Below are 22,131 nucleotides of genomic sequence, written 5' to 3' on the forward strand. Positions count from 1 at the left end.
GGATCGGTTTTGCCCTAATGCATTCTGAATGGATAAGGATGCGCTCAGAATGCATCCGTTTGGCTCTGTTCCACCTCGGAGGTGGACAACAAAACGTTGCTTGCAGCGTGTTGGTGTCCGTCTGACAAAACTGAGCCAAACGGATCCATCCTGACACATAATGTAAGTCAGTGGGGACGGATCTGTTTTCACTGACACCATAAAAAACGCATCCGTCCTCCATTGACTTTCAGTGGTGTTCAAGACAGATCCGTCTTGGCTATGTTAAAGATAATACAAATGGATCCGTTCTGAATAGATGCATGCGGTTGTATTATCAGTGCGGGTCCGTCTGTGCAGATCCATGATGGATCCCCACCAAACAGCAGTGTGAAAGTAGCCTTACGCTACATTAGAAGTTGAATTTACTCTTCAGGAAGTTTTCTCTACTGTGTGTTGGTTGAATAATCAGGGGGTGAACTCAGGGAATAATCCAGTGCAATCCAATCTCTCAATAGCAGTGCCACAAGTTCCATAATAGTCTATTGCGCTGCTATAGTATGAACTTTGCAATGATGTGGAGATATTGCAGCAAGTGTCATGGTATCTGCTCAAAGCACAGCCCCCCAGGCGACCCAGTCCACCATACTGAAGACTGAATAACTTTTCTTCTATGAAGGAAAAAGCTTGTCTATGATTTTGTATCAGGGGGACAATAAATATATTTCTGTCGAAGATGAAGCTGCTTATACTTATTTCACCATTCTGCACCTGCCTTAGCTCACCCAGAAAAGCAACAGGTAATTTTATGCTTCCTCATCCACAAAATAGAAGACGCTTAATGACCCACCCCGAAATCCAGGAGAGGTACTACTAGTATCTGCATGTGGGGAGACTGAAAAGATTGCAGCTATTTTTCCCAGAATTATTACATATTTGGTAAAATTTGGTCTGATGGCAATTTTTTGCTTCTGTATGTAGTAAAAGGTTTTTTTTTTTTTTTTTGCTTGTTTAAGGACTCAGAGGGGTTATCCATTCCCTATAATGACCACCTCCTCTAGAGCATAGTTACCTTCTCCCCGGCACCCGCCTCCCTCTGGATCCCTGCACGGCTGCTGCATTTCCCTGTCACCGGATGTTTTGATCACGGCCTGCTATTGGCTGCACCCACACTTCCCTGCTCTCCAATAGATGGTAACGATGCGATCCTGCCTATGATATGCCATCATGGCTGAGCAGCCCGACAGGAACACTCAGCAATGTATCAAAAAGTGGTGCCAGAGCATAGTGTGTAGTGAGGCGCTGACCCTTCATCCCCTAGGCAGCTCTATAAATGGAAGCAACCAATCCTTTCTTGCAATGATGACACATGTCACAGAGTGGGATATATTAAGCAGCAAATGTAAGGATCTTGGCGACATTCATATTGCGGCATAAATAACACAATCATTTTACTCTCTGGGTTAGTACGATTACAGCGATACCAAATACCACTTATTAGTCCCACAAGGGGACCTGACTTGCAGTCCTCTGATCGCTTCCATAATACATTGTACTACTCATGTAGTACAGTATATTATGCTGTCAGATAGCTACTGCCAGGTAAGCTATTAGGCCATGCCTCACCGACAGCTGTTTGACGAGATGAGGGAGACCTATAAAACAACAGGTTCTTTACAGCTGACAGTACATTTTTGTACAGTAGTGATTCATAACACCTGAGACAGGATTGCAGTCTTACTGGTTGAAGGTTTCGCTAAGGGTGGCTGCACAGGGTGCAGATTGAACGCAGCATAATACAGTACCAGCAAAGTGTAGGAGATTAGACAAATCCCATGTACACTTTGATTTTTTGTTAGATGTAGAATTTGACCTGCTGTGTGGATTTTGAAATCTGCCGCATGTTAATTGTTAATGCATTTTTTATTTTTTTGTGTGTGGATTTCGCCCTTTTCAATAGAAGGGTGAGATCTGTGCCAAAACTGCATCAAATCTGCACCAAAAATTTAAGATTACACTTACCGGTAATCACTTTTCCATAAGCCCATGACAGCACCCGGGTTTATTCCCACCCTGTATAGAATTAATGCTAATGGGGGAAAAAAAAAAAGAAAAGGAATATATATAGAGAAAAATATAAAAAAATAAAATAAAATAAAAAACAGAGAAGAGCGTGGTCTAGGACAAGTTCTTGCGATTAACTGGTGGTCTCGGGGCCATGCTCCTCCTTATGAGCTCTCCACGAAAGTTCCTGTTTCCTGTCCTGGATGGAGGCGGTCTCTCAAGGGTGCTGTCATGGGCTTATGGAAAAGTGATTACCGGTAAGTGTAATCTTAAATTTCCCTTGCGCCCATGACAGCACCCTTGAGAGACGACTAGAATAGAAATCCCTTTATTTCTCAGGGTGGGACTACTGCCTGGAGGACTTTCCTACCAAAGGCTAGCTGTTCTCTATTGCCTAGGTCTAATCTGTAGTGACGAAAGAAGGTGCCAGGCGACTGCCATGTGGCTGCTCTACAAATCTGTTCTAAGGTAGCGTCGGCCCTTTCTGCCCAAGTGGTGGAGACTGATCTTGTGGAATGAGCACCAAAACCCCCCCGGGGGAGCCTTTCCAGCTGAAGAATAGGCCAAATTAATGGCTCTCACGATCCATCTGGAAAGGGTTTTAGCGGAGGCTGGGAGACCCTTATTTTTCCCACTAAATTGAATGAAAAGTTTTGTGGTTTTCCTCCACTGACTAGTAACCTCTAGATACTGAGATAGGCATCTTTTTACATCTAAACAGTGCAGTTTTTCCTCTTTTTCATTTCTCGGATTTTGACACAGGGAAGGAAGGATAATGTCCTGTGTTCTATGAAACATAGAAACCACTTTCGGTAAGAAGGAAGGGTCTGGTTTAATGAGTACCCTATCATCTAGGACAGGGATGTCAAACTCGTGGCCCTCCAGCTGTTGCAAAACTACAACTCCCATCATGCCTGGGCATACTACAGCTATCAGGGAATGATGGGAGTTGTAGTTTTGCAACATCTGGAGGGCCATGAGTTTGACATCCATGATCTAGGATGTTAGTGTAAGGAGGCGAGGTAGAGAAGGCCGAAATCTCACCAACCCTCCTTGCTGAGGTAATTGCCACAAGAAACGCTGTTTTGAAGGACAAGATTTTTATGGGTAACTGTTTAAGTGGCTCAAAGGGAGGCTCTGTGAGGCTAGTGAGGACCAAGTTGAGGTCCCAGGGGGGAACTGAAGGTCCAGATATAGGCCTAAGCCTGCTGATGGCTTTAAAGAATCTTCGGACCCACGGGTGGCTAGCGATGGGAGAATCAAAGAATGCACTCAAAGCGGATACCTGTACCTTAAGAGTACTTGGCCTCAAATTTTTTTCATGTCCGGCTTGCAGAAAATCTAAAACCTTACACATAGGTGGGGGATTTAAAGGATTCACCAGATCTTTGGCAAACTTCTGGAAGGTGTTCCAAATTCTGAGATAAATAGAGGAGGTGACATCCTTTCTGCAGGATAGCAAAGTGGAAACTACATTCTTGGAGAGTCCTCTACTTTCTAGGATTTCCCCCTCAAGAGCCATGCTGGTAGGTGTAACTGCTTCACACCCGGATGATTGACTGGTCCTTGGGATAGAAGGTCTTGCCTCTCCGGAAGAATCCAAGGGTCCGTCAAGGATATCTTCCTCAACCAGGTGAGCCAGGTTCTTCTGGGCCAGAAAGGAGCAATTAAGATCACTGTCGTTCTTTCTTGTCTCAACTTCTGTAAGAATCTTGGAAGAAGTCTTAATGGAGGAAAGGCGTAGAGGAGCTGGTTCGGCCAGTGAAGGGAGAAGGCATCTATCCCTGCTGGTGAATCTCTCGCGCTGAGGGAAAAGAAAAGATGACACTTTCTGTTTTCTCTGGTGGCAAATAAGTCCAGATGAGGACGACCCCAAAGTTGAATTATTTGATCGAACACCATTTGATTCAGACACCATTCCCCCTGGTCTAGTGTATTTCTGCTTAAGAAACCTGCCACCTTGTTTTCTGTACCTTTTAGATGTACTGCCATAAGGGACGGAACAGAAGGAATTATAAGGGAAAAGATATCCGTTGTTAACTGCATAAGATTTTCTGATCTGGTTCCTCCTTGTTTGTTCAAATAGGAGACAACTGTGGCGTTGTCCGAAAAAACCTTTATAGATTTTCCCTGCAGTAAAGGAAGAAACTCTTTTAAAGGCGAGAAAAACCGCTCTCAGTTCCCTCATGTTTTGGGAGTCTAGACTCTGCTCTCTTTCCCAAACACCTTGTCTTAAGTACCCTTGGCAACAGGCCCCCCAACCGGAAGGACTTGCGTCGGTGGTAAGGGTAACAAAATTTTGTTGGATCCAAGGGAGCCCCTGGGACAGGTTTGCAGGATTCAGCCACCAGTGAAGGGACTGGATCACTTGGGGGGTGAGTGTGAGGGGGTGTATCTAATGGGCGGAGGGTACCTTGCCACTCCTTCAGAATTTGCCACTGTAGGGGTCTGGAGTGAAGATGGCTCCAACTGAGCGCTGGTATAGTGGAAGTCATTCTGCCCAAGACCGCCATTGCTTGTCTGATAGTAGGGTTCTTTGTCGATATCAGGGACTGAACCTGTTGTATTAATCTCTGAATCTTGTCTTGGGGTAGAATACAGAGTAGTTTCTTTGAGTCCAGTATCATTCCCAGAAAGACACAAATTTGGGAAGGTATTAGATGTGATTTTTCCCTGTTTATTTGCCAGCCGAGGTCTTCTAGGATCTGCACTACTTTTTTGAGGTGTGCTTTGAGAAGGGATTCTGACTCCGCTACCACCAGGAGATCGTCTAGGTAAGGAATCACTAGAATGTCTCTTTCCCTTATATGAGCCATGACTTTCGTGAATAGTCTGGGAGCTTGAGAAATCCCAAAGGGAAGGGCTGTATATTGTAGGTGCTGAATGCGACCTCCTATTGAAACAGCGACTCTGAGAAATTTTTGACAGTCTAGTCGAATAGGGATGTGATAGTACGCATCTCTTACATCTATCGTAGCCATGAAACAGCCCCTGAAAAGATGTTTTACAACTGATTGGATCGACTCCATTCTGAATTTTTTGTAAGAGAGGAATTGATTTAAATCCTTTAGATTTATGATAGTTCTGAATGTTCCATCCGGTTTGGGGACCAGAAAAAGGGAAGAGTAGAAACCCCCACCTTTCTCCGCCTCTGGCACCGGAATTAGAACATTCTTTCGAAGTAGGGACGCAATCTCCTGTTATAAAGCTAGATTTTTTCCCGGGTTTCCTAGAAAATTTGTAATTTTGAATCTGTCCGGTGGGTGGGAGACAAACTCTAGACAAAACCCTTCCTTTATAACGCTTAAAATCCAGGGACTTGAGGAGATTTTTTTCCCAAGCGTAAAGGAAGAGAGAAAGTCTGCCACCCACAGGAGAGAAACAGTCATTGCTGTGATGGTTTAGAGGTTGAGGAGGATTGGGAACTGAAGAGGAACCCCTTGCTTTTCCTATTCTTGTTGTCTGCTCTGAAGTCTTTCCTCTGCCCCCTAAAAAAATCCTTCTTGTTTTTGCAAAAAAAACGTTTTTTCGGGGGTCTGGAGACAGGGAATCCTTTTTTATTGTCCGAGGCTTTATCCAAAAGGTCGTCTAAGACGGACCCAAAAAGATAATCGCCCTGACAAGGAATTGCGCAAAGCTTATTTTTAGATCCAGTGTCTCCCGACCATCCTTTTAGCAAAATAGCTCGTCTGGCTGAATTTGAAAGAGCAGCTGACCTAGCATTTAATTTTAAAGCATCTGCCGATGCGTCAGAAATAAAGTCTACCGCCTTAAGTAGAGTGGGAAAAACGGCTAACAATTGATCTCTCGGGGTCTTATTCTGAATGTGAGATTCTAATTCTTCTAGCCATAATTTCAGAGACCTAGCAGTGGATGTGGCGGCAATATTTGGTTTGAACGCTTGAGCTGAGGTCTCCCAAACTTTTTTTTTAGGTAAACCTCTGCTCGCTTATCCGTAGGGTCTTTAAGAGAACCCAAGTCCTCAAACGGTAGGGCCGATTTTTTAGAGATTTTTGCAACAGGTGCATCCAATTTAGGAGGTCTGTCCCAGTTTACTGAGTCTGCCTTGTCAAAGGGATACTTCCTTTTCAAATTTTTTGGGACAAAAAATTTTTTATCGGGTTTTTTTCCATTCCTTCTGTATTAAAAACTTTATATTCTCGTTTACGGGAAACACTCTAGATTTTTTCTGCCCGAGGTCTCCAAACATGATATCCTGAACGGATTTTGGGTCTTTGGATTAGTCTACTTTAATGGTCGCACGAACTGCTTTTAGTAAAGCTTCCGTATCATCCGGGGAGAAAAGTGGCCTGCCCGTGGATTCTTCATCCTGGGACGAGTCTAGGCTATCTAGGATTTCTCCTGTATCACTATCTTCTAAAGGATCCGAGTCAGATTTATTAGCCGTGCCTGATCTGGTTCCAAGGGAGGTTGAGGCTACAGAGGGAAAGCTCTTCTTGAAATCTTTCAAGGAATCCGAGACCTCTGTCTTCACCATCTCCCTAATACTCTGCAGAAGGGATGGGGACTCCTCCTCCACTAGTTTCTCAATGCAACATTGACATAGTTTTTTCAACCAAGAGGGGGCCAGTTTCCTTTTACAGACGGCACATTCCTTCCCTCTGGTCTTTGAAATTGCCTTTCTAGGGCCCTCTTTTATAGTCTAAAATGTAAGAAGGAAAAGAGGGAAAAGGAGATTTAGCCTGACTAAAAAGAAATAAGTGATGGGGAATGATCCCCCTTACCCCACCAGGAGTACCGATCTGCTCTCATGACCCTCCTGCTGATCGGCGCGTTGGGCACTCTCCTCCTCCATGCTGCTGTGGGATAGAGTGACTCCCAGGATCCAAAGGAAAACTGGCTTCCTATAAGGCTGGCTGGCTGGGCTGCTGCTGACCGTGCGCCTGTGGGTCCAATCCCCTCGGTCGGGTCCTGCTGAAAACCCTCTGCGGCCCTAAGTAGGAGAAGGCACTTCCTACTTCCGGAACGCACGCTACATGCGTTCCAAATACCGGAAGTCTCGACCGAGACCCGGATCTCGCTTGGATCGCGAGATTTGTTCCCCCCCCCCCTTCCCCGAGCGCGAGGTGAGGAGGAGGCCCCGGCCCGCCTGAACACTGTCAGGAAGGACCAGCGTGCCGAACGCACATCTCAGTGCGCCGGGGACTGCAGAGTAGCGGCCAGCGCGGCGTAAGCCAGACCCCAGCAGCAGGCACCAGACTCCGGCCGGCGGCTCCTAGAGGAGACTTACGCCGGAACAGGTAACCCCACTTTGATATAATCCTCAGGGGCCCTGCAGCCTAGCTTTCTCCTCTTCTCCACGAACAGTCTTCTGTCTAGGACAGGAAACAGGAACTGGTGGTCTCAGGGCCATGCTCCTCCTTATGAGCTCTCCACGAAAGTTCCTGTTTCCTGTCCTGGATGGAGGCGGTCTCTCAAGGGTGCTGTCATGGGCGCAAGGGAAATGTGATATAATGCAGATTTACATGTGGATTTTCTGCACATAAATTGTGCAGCCACCCTAAGGTGGCTGTCAGCAGCACCCTAGAGTAGAACACCATAGCATGCTATGGTGAGCAAAGTTAGTTTGAACTAAACTGCAGGTATGGCATTTTTCATAAGGTGTGAGAGCCCTAGAGTGAAATATCTCAATTACACCACTCATGATGTAGACTAGACCTTCAGGTGATGGAATTTCAATTCCTTTATATGTATATTGATTAGGGTTGCTGTATCCAAAACAGATTCTCTTAAAAACGTTAAGAATATCGGCTCCGTATCAAAATACCAAGCAAAACTTGCCTCCGTGCCTCATTAACAAAGCAGAGTTCAGCTTTGTATTTTGATACAGTAATTTATGCAAATAAATAAAGTGACGTGTGATAGAGGAGAGACGAAGTAAGTCTCGCGATATTTGCTGAAACTTCGGAAAGGCCTCTGTGGAGGCAATACATTTCACAGTGAGACAGAGCTGATAATCTTAACATAGTTTTTAAATGAATTGGGTTCTGATACAGCATAGGATAGGACTGTTCTAACAATCTACCTTGAGAAGACTGCCACTCAAAACAAATGGTTACTGAAAATTTGGATAGTTTTTCTATAGAAGATTTCCTTCCGGATTCGATGAGTGTTGTGAAGGCATAGCATCCAGCCTGTATCCTGACCTATCATCAGGATGGATACGGTTGTATTATTAAAATAGCTAAGGGCTCCTTCACACTTGCGGCACGACGGATCCGGCAGGCTGGGCTCCCTGTCGGATCGGTCCTTCCGCTGTTTCGCCGAGCCGCCGCTCCGTCCCCATTGACTATAATGGGGACGGGGGCTGAGCTCCGGCGCAGCACGGCGAAAGCTGCCGGACTAAAAAGTCCTGCATGTCCGACTTTTTAGTCCAGCGGCTTTCGCCGTGCACCGCCATAGCTCAGCCCCCGTCCCCATTATAGTCAATGGGGATGGAGCGGCGGTCCGGCGAAACAGCGGAAGGACGGATCAGACAGAGACCAGCCTGCCAGATCCGTCCTGCCGCAAGCGTGAAGGAGCCCTAAGACGAATCAGTCTCTAAAACCACTGTAAATCAATGGGGGACGGATCTGTTTTCTTTTGTGTCCGAGAAAACGGATCAGTCACCATAGACTTACATTGCGTGTCATGATGGATCCGTCTTGCTCCCCGCACCACATCGCGGACATAAAAATGCTGCTTGCAGCGTTATTCTGTCCGCGATAGGGATGCAACCAAACGGAACGGAATGTATTCTGGTGCACGCCATTTCATTCAGTTTAGTTTTGTCCCCAATCCTATGACGGATCTCAATAGCGGAAAGGAAAAGCGCAGGTGTGAAAGTAGCCTAAAAGAGGCCTTACATTCCCTGTGAAATTATTCTGGAGCATATTTCCTTATTAATGTATGTTGTGCCACTCCTCTCTTATTCCTGCTAGAAGTTTATGAATAAAGGTACAAATGGTTGTTACCAGTTGGGGAGGTGTCCCTGCACAGTCTGATACTGTCTGCACTGATCAGACAGACAATCTCAGTGTGCAGCTCCCCAAACTAGTAACACCCAGTTGTACCTTCATTTATAGCAGGATTAATAGAACAACCCAACATAATGTGATAAGAATAGATGCCTCAGAACTGTATTGCCTAGAGAATACAAGTATTTACTAAAACAGGCAGGTCCGGAGAAGGTTGTGTTTACGTTCTTGGCACCAAATATATGTCGCACAAAGCCGTAAAACAAATAAAGCTCAACATAGCTGCCTTGGTTTACCTTTCCACTGCACAGAAAGCTCACACTATTGGAAAGATGACACAGTCCAGGATGGAGTGCACAATAAAAGCCATTATATTTACTTCAGTGAATGCAGGATACAAATATTTTACAATCTCTATTCTTTTTATAACCATTCAACAAAAGTCACAAGTATATCCATTATGTATAATAAAGAGAAAATAACACACCCATGAAGTCAGTTCTCACAAGTTCAATATTTTAATTCCCTTTACCCTAAAGTGACTGCGACAAAGTCCAGCTTCTGTCGCCATTTATAGTCGGCAAACCACGGACAACAAATTAGTGACAATATCTATTTATTAATGCAAACAGGTCACCATTGCTGTACATGAAGGTTTGCTTTGTGATTTACGTAAGGAGTCTGGATGTCATTGAATGGTTTCCCAGCCGCTTTATATTGTTAAAAACAGTAAAAAAAATTCCATGTTTACTATGTATATCTTGTGTGCAGATATAGGACGCATCAAAGACAATAAAGCAATGGAACCGATGGAAATCTCTAGTTATCCTTACTGCCACATTACAACATAGAGTATTTAAAAGGAGTCCAATGTTGTCATTTCTGGCAAGCCAGAGTCGTCCAGCTGGTGTAAAACTAGTACAACAATAGTGGAAAGTGGATTTTGGGGGAAATTTTGAGAGACTAGATATGAAGAATGTTAATGAACACTTCTGGATGCACTGATACAAGACCAATTAGTCCAGTTTCACACTTGCCATTAATAATGCCAGAATTTTGGGGTTGTTTTAAAGATTTAAAACCAGTATGGGTTCTAACTTTGGTGATGTTATATAATCTTAGTTTTATGCAGTAGAATCAACTGTGGGGTAGTGGGTGGTTTTCAGACACCAAGGCAACATGCACACGACCGCATGTATTTTGTGGTTTGCAAACCACAGATCCGCAATATACCAATACAGGCCGTGTGGATGCCGCACTTTCCACAGGGCCTATTGTTAAAACGCCTAATTCTTGTCCACAAAATGGACAAAAATAGGACATGTTATTTGGGTTGGCGGCACAGCCACATGGAGACAGACAGCACGTGGATGACATCCGTGTGCCATCTGCATTTTTTGTGGACCCATAGAAATTAACGGGTCCGTGTTCAATCCACAAAAAATGTCATATAACCACCATCTAAAATTATCAAATGCGCTGCCGATCCCCAAAAATTATTTGGCTGTACAAATTCATTTGTTCAGTACTAATACCCATTTTGATGTACAAAGAGTGAACTTTGTGTGCAGTAGGTCTTAAAGGGTTATTCCTATCTCAACCTTTCATGGCCAAGATAGGAGTAACCTGAGTAATCGCCAGCCGGAGCTATGGATGTGGCCTAGCAGGGCTGCTCTTCATTGTTTTCCATAGCAGCGAATGGGAACTAAGCAAGCAGTGTAGCACAGCGAGAGCAGCGCTTACTTTGGTTGTTCCCATCTCAGCCATGAACAGCTGAGGTGGGAAGAACACTTTAAAGGCTATGTACACCAATTTATTTTATTATTGCATTGTACTCATTTTGAGCTAAAAATATTTTTTCAATTGGTCTTTATAAAAAAAAATATATATATATTTTTACCAGTGTCTTTGTGCAGCCTTGAGTTTCTCTAGTAACAGGATCTGAATTTTCACTCTGCTCCATCAGGCAGCTCAGCTGACAGCTCCTTATCTCTGACCTCATAAATATTATAGCTTAATTCTAGCTTACCGATAAGGCCTCATGCACACGACCGTTGTGTGCATCCGCGCCCGTTGTTCAGTTTTTTTTTCAGCGGACCCCAAAAAAAAAAAGGAAAATTAACCAAAAATTAATCCACGTCCGTGATCCGTGTTTCCAGTCCGTGAAAAAAATATGACCTGTCCTATTTTTTTCACGGACAATGGTTCACGGACCCATTCAAGTCATTTTTTGCGGACCGGAAAAAAAAAGTCTGTGTGCATGAGGTCTAAGAATGTGGCTTAAATAAGTGTTTATGACCTTTTCATAATTTAGAGATAAGAAATATTAAATGACTAGTACAAACTGAAAGTAAAAAAAGTACTATTCACACAGAAAAACAGTTAACCCTTTGTGACAGAACAGCTAATTTTTTTTTTAATAAAGACCGAATGAATATATGATTTTTATGAGTAAAACGCAATTATAAAAACAATAATAGCCCCCGAGGTGTTAAGCAGGCCAATGTTGAGATGGTGGATACCACCATTTACACTGCATCAAGGAATTAACACTAACCAGGAAAAAAAATATTGGTAGAAAAAATTCATTGAAACTTGCCAACAAAGCATGGCGTTTAGCCAAGTATTTCTAGAACCGATACAATGATGAGAGTTGTAGTTCCACAACAGCTGGAGGACAATGGGTGACAAATTGATAGGAAAATCTCATTTAATACACTGTAAAGACATAGCAGTGAATTCGGTCCAGAAGGCTGGATTCACATGTCAGGATTCTGGACGTATGTCCCAGTCTGAACGCATGTTAAATGACGAACTCACAACGTCATAGATCATTACAATGCTGAGAGTTCCGGCAACAGCCAGTCCGAGACCCACCTCCTGAATCCGGAAATGTGAAATCAGGCCTAGCACATTAGTATCCTCTAATGACATATGGGACATGGGGAATAATATGCATACAAGCCAGACGCAAATCTGAGGGTCAATGCTCAGACCCAAATGGGCAGATTTATTAAAACTGGTGTAAAGGAAAACCGGGTTAGTTGCCATAGCAACCAAGCGGATTCCACCTTTTATTTTTCAGAGCTTCTTTGGAAAATAAAAGGTGGAATCCGATTGGCTGCTATGGCAACTAAGCCAGTTTTCCTTTACACCAGTTTGATAAAGCTCTCCCTCTGGTGTAGTTTAGGCTCCATTTACACCATGTGTATGGGCTATATCAAAATGTACTGCGATGTGGGCCAGACATACAGTATGACAATAGTTATGTCCCTTTGGGTTGCTTGACATATAAATGGTTGCATACTGTTTTTTTATTATTGTATTAGCTACGCTTTTCAAAGCAATCGGACCCTTTAAAACCAAGTATCCAGCATACGTTGTTATTTTTTGGGAGTCTGTGGCAGACGTACACATTTTTATGGGCATGCAGCTGCACATTGCTGAGGAATATATACCGTAGCATTCTTTAAGCTGCACGCCATACATATTGCAATGAACTTAATGTGAATACGGCCTGACTGCCCTCATTATTCCTACAGATGGAAGTAGGCCCAGAAACTTGACTCTTGTATAGAAATTGGGCTTCACAAGGAACCTGCATCTCTCTCAATCCTACTTGTTAATGTAAAGATGCAAAATGTAGTGACGCCGATGTCATACTGAAGGTAGGGTACGGGGGCTTATTGTGATGAAATGTGAATCGGTCACTTGAATACGGTTTGATCTCTGGCCCATAAAAGCAGCTCACTGGTCACTGCTCTGAGTAGCACGGCTAAACAGGAATCATCTGCATAGGACAAGAATACAGTCAGCTCAGCCATTTTCTTAAGGCACACAAGATAATAGACAGTAAGGGGGGGGGGGGGGGGGGGTCTCACCATGTATAATTATACTCACGAGAAGAATGAGGAGTCCATCACGTAACGACCCCTATACAATGTCGTTCACAGACACGTTAAGCGCAGCAATGTGGCAAATCATCAATAACAATTTTTTTTTTAAGTTGTTGCATCAGGCAGACAGAACACAAAACCTTTGCCGTTGACAGGAGTCCCTTTTCTTTATCCAATCGCACTTTATCCTACAATGTTGTGTGAACAAACATTGTCCGGCAAAGAGGACCTGTGGACCTACATTTTGTCCGTGTATATGGTGCATCTGTGAGGCTTGTAGGAAGAGAACGCCTCCAAATAAAATGGGAGGCACATGGACCACTGTATTATGAACGTGTAATCAGACAAATCTGTAATATAATGGACTGCATGAGGCCTAATTGTCCTATTAGACTGTCCGATGTTGAGGCGGGAGGAGCACTGATCGGAGACCAAACGCACAGATCGGCTCTAGTTTGCATTGGTCTGTTACATTAGCCAATGCAAAGTATATGGGGGGAGTAACAACTACTACTGTAATCATTCCTTCCCCATTCAGTTGTAGTGATCATCGGCAGTGATTACACAGGGCGATGTGCTTCCAATAACTGAGGAGCTTTTATTCTGCAATGAGAAATTATTTGACAAACAAGCGTTTACTCATTTATTGGCCGTTCCGCAGCACAATCACACAAGCCAGTTTCTAGGGAACGATTGTTAAGTATGCATGTTCCCAATAATTGGCCTGAAAATCGGGCACTGTAATAGGCCCTTAAAAGGCAAACCCCCTGCAGTACAGGCAAATACAACCACGATGTGCGGCTTTAAAGCAAATTGCCACATCTCTCTAATGATTGTTAAGGTACGTGCTCATTCACAGATAAAATTTCTGCTTACCTGCAAAAAAATGCATGTGGACATTAGCTTTACTTTTAACCCACCCTCAGTTAGAGAATGGTGGAGCTGTGTTTGTACACCCACTAAATGGGTTATGGAGTTAGACACTAAGGGCAGCTCCGACATCACAATATCCACCCGTCTATATCAGAAGACGACTTGTTCACGCCCAGTTTTGGGCGCACATTTTATATTTTGGATCCAAAACATAGGCAACGTATAAAGAAAGGAGTTTTATTAAGTTGTTTGACTGGCTGAAGGAGTCACGTTTCCTATGTTGAGAGGAACCAGAAAGTAGAGACAGGCAAGGAACTTGGGGAGTGGCAGGAGACTGGGGAGGAGGGTGTGAACCCATTCAATCTAAGTTTTCCATTAAAACCAAGTCTGTGTGAACAATTATTAGTTGTCCATTTTAAAAGGAAACTATAATAGTTAAAAACATTTTAGGTTTAGAACTAATCAAGATAGATGAGCGAATTTCATATTATGAAATGCGTTCACACTTTGGTGGTAAAAGGTGAATTGCGTTATGGATTCCGTTACCACGCACCATAACGCAATTCTACAACGGAATGCATAATGGAATGCCTTTAGAGGCATTCCGTTATAATAGAAGTCTATGGCCTGCATAACGGATCCGTCACGTTTCCGTTATGCAGGAGAGGACTCCCCTGCATAACGAAAACTGGACAAATCGGTTTTGCAGCCCATAGACTTCTATTATGACGGAATGTCTCTAAAGGCATTCCGTTATGCATTCTGTCATAGAATTGCGTTATGGTCCGTGGTAACGGAATCCATAACGCAATTCACCCTTTACTACCAAACGAAGTGTGAACGAATTTCATAAGCGGAAATTCGCTCATCTCTACTAATCAATATAAACAGTTTTTTTCAGTAATTACTACTGGGATGAGAATCACTGGGAGATTTCTTGCGCATTTACCAGTGTGGATCTATAGAAAGCTACACGTAGATTTGCAGGTCATTTTTTGATTAGGGGGAAATGTTCTTAGTAGTAATCACATGACATCACAGCCATGTTATATACTTGAAAGTTCTTCCGAATATAAGAAGTTATATCTTCAGTTTGCGACTCTACAGTACAGAAGATAGATGGTGAACCATTTAAAAAAAAATTTCTTAATCATAGCAGGAGAGAGAAATAACCTTTTAAAAGTTTTTTCTTCTCCATAGAAATAACCTGCAGTAAAATCTGCAGCACATACTTTATTCACACTAGATGAATATGGCTTTTATTATGCTGCTTGACGTATATATGGCTTGTAAAAATACCATGACATTCAAGTGTTTTTTAATCACCGTTTTTTTTCCCCCCCCCCAACTTTTTTTCTATAATGAAGTCTATGGGAAAATGTCTTAAAACGACACTACAAAAAAGGCAGTGTTTGGTGGGCATTTGCTAATTTATTGTAAGGTTTACACGTCTGTCAAATGGATCCAGCAAGCTGTTCCGGCAAAGAACAGCCTGCCAGAGTTCACCGGATGGGACCTAACCAGATATTGCTGTTCACTGCCGGACCTTATTGACTAGAATAGGATCTCTCCTCTTTGCGGCATAAGAGTCTGGCCAAAATCTGCCATTTTACCATCTACTAAACCTATCCCAACTACTGCCGGCATCTGACTATAATGTTTTTGCTTAAAAATAAAATAACGCAGCATTTTTTGAAAAAACAAACTGTAGGTAACCACACTTTAGGGATTAAAGGGGTTACCCAGAAATTTATATTGATCCAATCCTCAGGATAGGTCATCAATATTAGAGCGTGGGGGGGTCTTACTAGGTCATGTGGAGACACCGTAAAAGGGTCACATGGCCTAAGTTGTAACTCCGCTACATTGCAGTGAATGCAGTGAGCTTCGATACAAAGCACAGCCGCTATACAATGTACAACACTGCTTGGAGATCTGCCAGGAGCCAGCTGTGTTCAATAGAGCTCTGGGGAGCATGGCGGCTCCCTGTAACAGTTGGAACGGTGAAGGAGCCAGGACTTAACCCCTCTGATAATGATGACCTATCCTGAGAATAGGTCATCCTCATCAATACCTGGAAACCCCCTTTAGAGGAGCTGCAAACAGAGTGCCACACCCTGTTCATTCCACGATACCACAAACTTCTTACAGGCCGATGCCACGCCGTCTTTGCAATAAAGCAGCTATTATCGTCTAATCCTTGACAACCCCCCTTAATGTTTTATGTAACCAAGTTGTGAAATGCCCCCTGTGCTAGGTCGTCCTCTCTTCTGCTATTGCCCACCCCCTTCAGATTACAAGATCCTGTGCACCCTCCCATTACCCAATTAAACATTGCTGAATAAGGTAGAATTATACAGTTACGCCATTCTCTAGGACTTGATCCCTATGATTATTTGCCACATTGCTGCATATGGAGCATCTGTGAACTCATTTAGATAAAAAATATATATAATAAACCACACCACTGTGAATCGCACAAAAACAAAATCTTATACAACTCTCCAAAAAGACTGGAGCTGTGCAGTAACAGTACTAGCAATTAATACCCAAAGGGGAATACAGCATATCTGACAAAACTGTACATTACACACTGAATACTCTTCTACTAGGATATTGCCTTTTTCTGTTCAAGTTGGCAGCAGTCCGATTGTTAAAGATTTCATTTGGTGAACATACAATACATTGGTACTTACACCCTGTGGTGAATATTTAGGATGCTATATACAAATAACAAGTTTGGCTCAAAGTTTAATTTACACATACAAGTATATATGTATAGCATGGCTTGTTTCTCTCTCTGTAGTCGTTGCATTATTATTTATCTTAGTTTTACTTTTAGTTTTACCAGTAAAAGCAAAAAAACAAACTCAAAAACACAAAATAACTATAAAAATCATGAAATAACCATTTAGAGCTACCGCCTACAAAAGAAGCTCAAACATACAGCTTTGGTTTATATAAATAATTCATTGCGGAACATATTCAAAAGTATAGAACTTTATATATAGTCATTAATTCATAAGGGTATTGATTTATTCTTTTTCCTTAATAATATAAAATATACACAAGCTAAAATCACTTATCTATCTGTTCTTCAAGGTATGAATGTAAAAAGAAATGCTCTGAAACATATCCCAATTATAACTTAATATATTACTTTTTAATGCCTCCCGCAGGCGTATAGATCTTTAAAAAAAAAAAAATAATAATAATAAAAATTCTCATGCTTGCCCCTCCCCCCCCATATTCATTTATTCGGTAAGTCACACACTTTAGAAGCTGAACCCCCATTTTCTTCCCTTGTACATTTTTTTTTTTTTGTGTTGCACGTGCAAAAATAGATTGTGTGGCTTAAGCCCTTCATGTTCTCCATTTGTGAGGGGATCTAGGCATGGTTGTGAGGGGTAAAACATTGTCATATACAATATTGCTTTCTTTAGTTTCCTGCTTTCATTCCTGCTACAAAGCCACGTCTTTAACTCATCTGGGCCAAACACACAAACTGCCTTGCTATTCTTTTGTTTTCGCAGGACCCCATTATATAAGAGAGAGTCGGCTGAGGTGGTAAAGGGTCTTACAACACGGCACTGAACTAGAGGGAGAAGCAGCTCACTACCCCCAACCCTAACACCCCTTTACTATTGCAGTCTGAATCTGGTACAGTACTAGACACACAAGGTTTTATTTTTTTCCTCCAGAAAAGGAAGTTCTTTTTCACACGCCACGTGCCACATTGCCAGATAAAGTTGTAGGTCTGTGTACAGTCATTGCAGCAGGTACCTGATTGATTTGTGACAAACACAAGCGAGCTCACAGAAACACACAAAAGATGGCCCTTGTGCGTGTGTGACATACTTCTTTCTCTCTATACGTTTATATATAGATTTGCTTATATATAAGGGTTTTGCATCCTCTGGAAAAGTTTTGTGATATGCTGGGGACTTTGCCACTGAAGAGGGGAAAGTGGTCTCTATGTCACCCAGGCATCCATTCTCATGCGCTTCATGGAGGGACTGTCCCTGTCATCATTATTGGAATTCCGTCCCATACCGACAGGGGAGTGGAAATCATTCCGGACATCCTCTCGGTCACTTCCATCGTAGGAACTGCTGGAGCTGCTTAGGCTGTCCACGGGCGATCGCCCCATTTCTGGACGGGCTTGGTGTTGATGATGCTGCTGCTGCTGCTGCTGCTGTTGATGAGTGAATCCAGATGATGTGACCCTGTCACGGGGAGGGGATATTGGCTCTGACTTTATGTTGACATTTTGGTTGGTACTTATAGATAAGTTTGAACCCTGAGATAATTGCCCACCCGCCCTGTGGAGAGAATACAGAGACCAGTCACTTAAACCACCAACAAACAGGCCACAAGGAGCTTAACAGGACAGTCATACACTAGTACTGTATATGTAATATAAAGGTCATGACAACCACTACAGCTCACTAGTCTGCACTACTTTTCGCAGATGTTATTTTGTGCTACTCCAACAAACGGTCCTGGTGGAAACAGTAGGTGTGCCACACACATCCAACTTGGCTCCATTCATTTTATTTCAGTTTTGGTGTATTATGTGTACCTATGTGGCCATCTCAACTAAAAAATACAGTAATGCTGTGCTCAGGCTGAGCCTATATGTGGTATACCTAATGACTACTATATGTAGTCATTACCAGGGATGAACGAACCAGGACTTCACTGGGTTCGGAGTTCGAGTGGGTTAGTAAAACGGAATTGGTTGACTGAATGCAAAACGGAAGCCTTTAAAGAGACATTCAGTTTTGAACCGTCATAATAGAAGTCTATGGCCAAGCATAACGGATCCGTCTGGTTTCCGTTATGCAGGACGGAAAACAAAATCCTGCATAAAGGATCCCAGACGGATCTGTTATGCTTGGCCATAGACTACTATTATGACGGATCAATATGGAGTACCTCTTAAAGGCTTCCGTTTTGCATTCAGTCTATGAATTCTGTTATATTCCGTTTTCTTAACCCACCCGAACACCGAACCCGGTAAAGTTCGGGTTTGCTCATCCCTAGTAATTACCCATTAATATAATGGGGACGGTAGAGATACAGCAGATATAAGAAGTCTACACACCCCTGTTAAAATGTCAGGTTTCTGTGATGTAAAAAAAGAAGATAAATCATTTCAGAACTTTTTCCACCTTTAATGTGACCTATAAACTCTACAACTCAATTGAAAAACAAACTGAAATCTTTTAGGTAGAGGGAAGATAAAATAGAAACATAAAATAATATGGTTGTATAAATGTGCACACCCTTAAACTAATACTTTGTTGAAGCACCTTTTGATTTTATTACAGCCCTCGGTCTTTTTGGGTATGAGTCTATCAGCATGGCACATTTTGACTTGGCAAGATTTACCCACTCTTCTTGGCAAAAACACTCCAAATCTGTCAGATTGCGAGGGCATCTCCTGTGCACAGCCCTCTTCAGATCATCCCACAGATTTTCAATTGGATTCAGGTCTGGGCTCTGGCTGGTCCATTCCAAAACTTTAATCTTCTTCTGGTGAAGCCATTGCTTTGTTCATTTGGATGTATGCTTTGGGTCGTTGTCATGCTGAAAGATGAAGTTCCTCTTCATGTTCAGCTTTCTAGCAGAAGCCTGAAGGTTTTGTGCCAATATTGACTGGTATTTGGAACTGTTCATAATTCCCTCTAGCTTAACTAAGGCCCCAGTTCCTGAAGAAAAACAGCCCCTTGGCATGATGCTGCCACCACCATGCTTCACTGTGGGTATGGTGTTCTTTTGGTGATGTTCAGTGTTGTTTTGGGGGGGGCAAACATATCTTTTGGAATTATGGCCAAAAAGTTCAACCTTGGTTTCATCAGACCATAACACCTTTTCCCACATACTTTTGGGAGACTTCAGATGTGTTTTTGCAAAATGTAGCCTGGCTTGGATGTTTTTCTTCGTAAGAAAAGACTTTCGTCTTGCCACTCTACCCCATAGCCCAGACATATGAAGAATACGGGAGATTGTTGTCACATGTACCACACAGCCAGTACTTGCCAGATATTCCTACAGCTCCTTTAATGTTGCTGTTGGCCTCTTGGTTGCCTCCCAGACCAATTTTCTTCTCGTCTTTTAATCAATTTTGGAGGAACATCCAGTTCTTGGTAATGTCACTGTTGTGCCATATTTTCTCCACTTGACGATGACTGTCTTCACTGTGTTCCATGGTATATCTAATGCCTTGGAAATTCTTTTGTACCCTTCTCCTGACTGATACTTTTAACAATAAGATCCCTCTGATGCTTTGGAAGCTCTCTGTGGACCATGGCTTTTGCTGTGGGATGCGACTAACTCCATTTCAGAAAAGACCAACTAGAGCAGCTGAACTTTATTTGGGGTTAATCAGAGGCACTTTAAATGATGGCAGGTATATGCCGACTCCTATGTAACATGATTTTGAATATGATTGCTTAATTCTGAACACAGCTACATCCCCACATTATTTTAGTGTTTTTTATTTTATTTTCTTCCCTCCACCTAAAAGATTTCAGTTTGTTTTTTAATTGAGTTGTACAGTTTATAAAAAAATAAAAATGACAGCACAGAAACCTGACATTTTAACAGGGGTGTGTAGACTTTTTATATCCACTGTATCTGGCATCAGTAGTTCTCTTTAACTTACAATGGTTGTTCAGCAGGGGTAAAGGTGTTTTAATCTGCTTCAAAGGAAAGTGGGTGCAGATTACTAATAGATTTTCACCAAGAAAAGTTCCAAAATGTCGCAATGGCAGCTCTGCTTCTACATAAACATTTGCACAGCTTTCTTTCTTCCCTTTTTCTCAGTGACCTGATGACTGGCTGATTATAGGGAACAAACGTTAGTACGAATGCATGGGTAAAGGTGCAGCAGATCACCCGATGAATTAGTAAAATGCTGCTTTATCGGGTGAAATTGTTTATGTGGACACGTACTATCAGTCATTGCTTCTGGGAATTAAATCGTGCAGTCTAAACAAGGATGTGCTGTCCAGAAACAATTAATCAGCAGTAGCCATCGCTCATCCCCACACAGTGAAGGAGATTGCAGAGTATAAATGCACTCCACTGATGAGCAGGCACGTATCGGGTAGGATCCCTTCCTTCCCAATAACTGCCTGCTCAGTTCACCATGTGGTCTACCAGTTATCTGATGCCTGCAAGGCACTGTCCAGAGGTTCCAAATGTCTCCTGCCAGAGGAAATTAGGTACAGAAAAGGCTGGACCTGAACCTGTACAATCCTATTTTCCCTAGAAGCTACTCCCTATCCCTAGTGAAAAGACATGCATTCACAGCTTCAATGTGCATGCCAATATGGAAAATTAGACTAATGGCTGCCGGTAGATTGATCGTCTGGCAGATCTTAATACATTGCACATGGTGAATAGCTATATGTGACTGAATATTTCCAGCATTGAATATGTTTTCTGAATGACCACTCACACAAGAGAGCTGAGGGCTGCTTGTCCTAAGTGATGCTGCTGCCAGGCAGACATTTGTCCTATAGGCAGCATTCCTGGGGAGTTAAACCCTTGAAGAATAGACAGGTCCGCACTGGTGAGAGAGTAATCTGTAACAAAGAAGAGCACAGTCAGCTACTAACATCCCAGACAAAGCGTTATACTGGTTTACATGCATCTCATTCTGCCCTAAAGGAGGGCAGAAGTACCAAGGAGGGGCCAGCGTACACACACTATGGCAACACAAACCAATTATTAAGACTATTTATTTGCCTTACCTATATAGCGCCAATATGTTCTGCAACGCTTTACAGACATCATCATCATCATCAATCACTTCCCCATCATTATATCTTTAGAATAAGGAAGGAAATCAGAGTACCCAGAGGAGACCCACGCAAACACGAGGAGAACATACAAACTCCATGCAGATGTTGTCCTTGGTTGGATTTGAACCCAGAGCTACAAGGCACCAGTGCTAACCACTGAGCCACCGTGCTGCCCATACTATGGTCTTTGTGAGATTGGTTCTTTCAGCAGCCTTAAAATGAAGAGGGATTTGGCAAACCTCCCAATTCTGCCAGATTTGAAAAGGGAAGATGACTTACTTGCTTTCTAGCTGCCCGCTCTTTCTCCTGCAGGCCTGTAATGCTCTGCTGGGCTCCATCGATGGCACCGCAGCCAACCTCTGACTGCGGCAGTGACCGGCTCCCCTTTGGTAATAACAAATGGTCACAGGATGTTTACATTGATGAAGCCCCGCGAAGCATCACAGGCCTGCAGGTGAAGGAGCAAAAGGCCGTGCTGAGAAATAGGCAAGTCATTTTCCCTTTGCAGGTCGGCGTAATGGGAGATTT

General features: G+C 42.9%; 1 protein-coding gene across 12 annotated transcripts in view; it reads right to left on the reverse strand.

Annotated features, from left to right (window-relative positions):
• Window positions 1–14,589: 14,589 nt before the first annotated feature.
• The window catches only part of MEF2A (myocyte enhancer factor 2A), a 139,220-nt gene continuing 131,678 nt past the window's right edge, over window positions 14,590–22,131 (reverse strand). For all 12 annotated transcript variants that reach the window (XM_044279427.1, XM_044279424.1, XM_044279420.1 and 9 more), the window contains 2 exons: window positions 21,258–21,384; window positions 14,590–18,111 (listed from right to left, as the gene is read on the reverse strand). In XM_044279427.1, the coding sequence (XP_044135362.1) occupies window positions 17,763–18,111; window positions 21,258–21,384 (476 nt within the window). In that variant the 3' untranslated portion in view covers window positions 14,590–17,762. The remainder of the gene's footprint in view (window positions 18,112–21,257; window positions 21,385–22,131) is intronic.

Source organism: Bufo gargarizans, chromosome 2 (genome assembly GCF_014858855.1).
Source record: "Bufo gargarizans isolate SCDJY-AF-19 chromosome 2, ASM1485885v1, whole genome shotgun sequence".
NCBI lineage: Eukaryota > Metazoa > Chordata > Amphibia > Anura > Bufonidae > Bufo > Bufo gargarizans.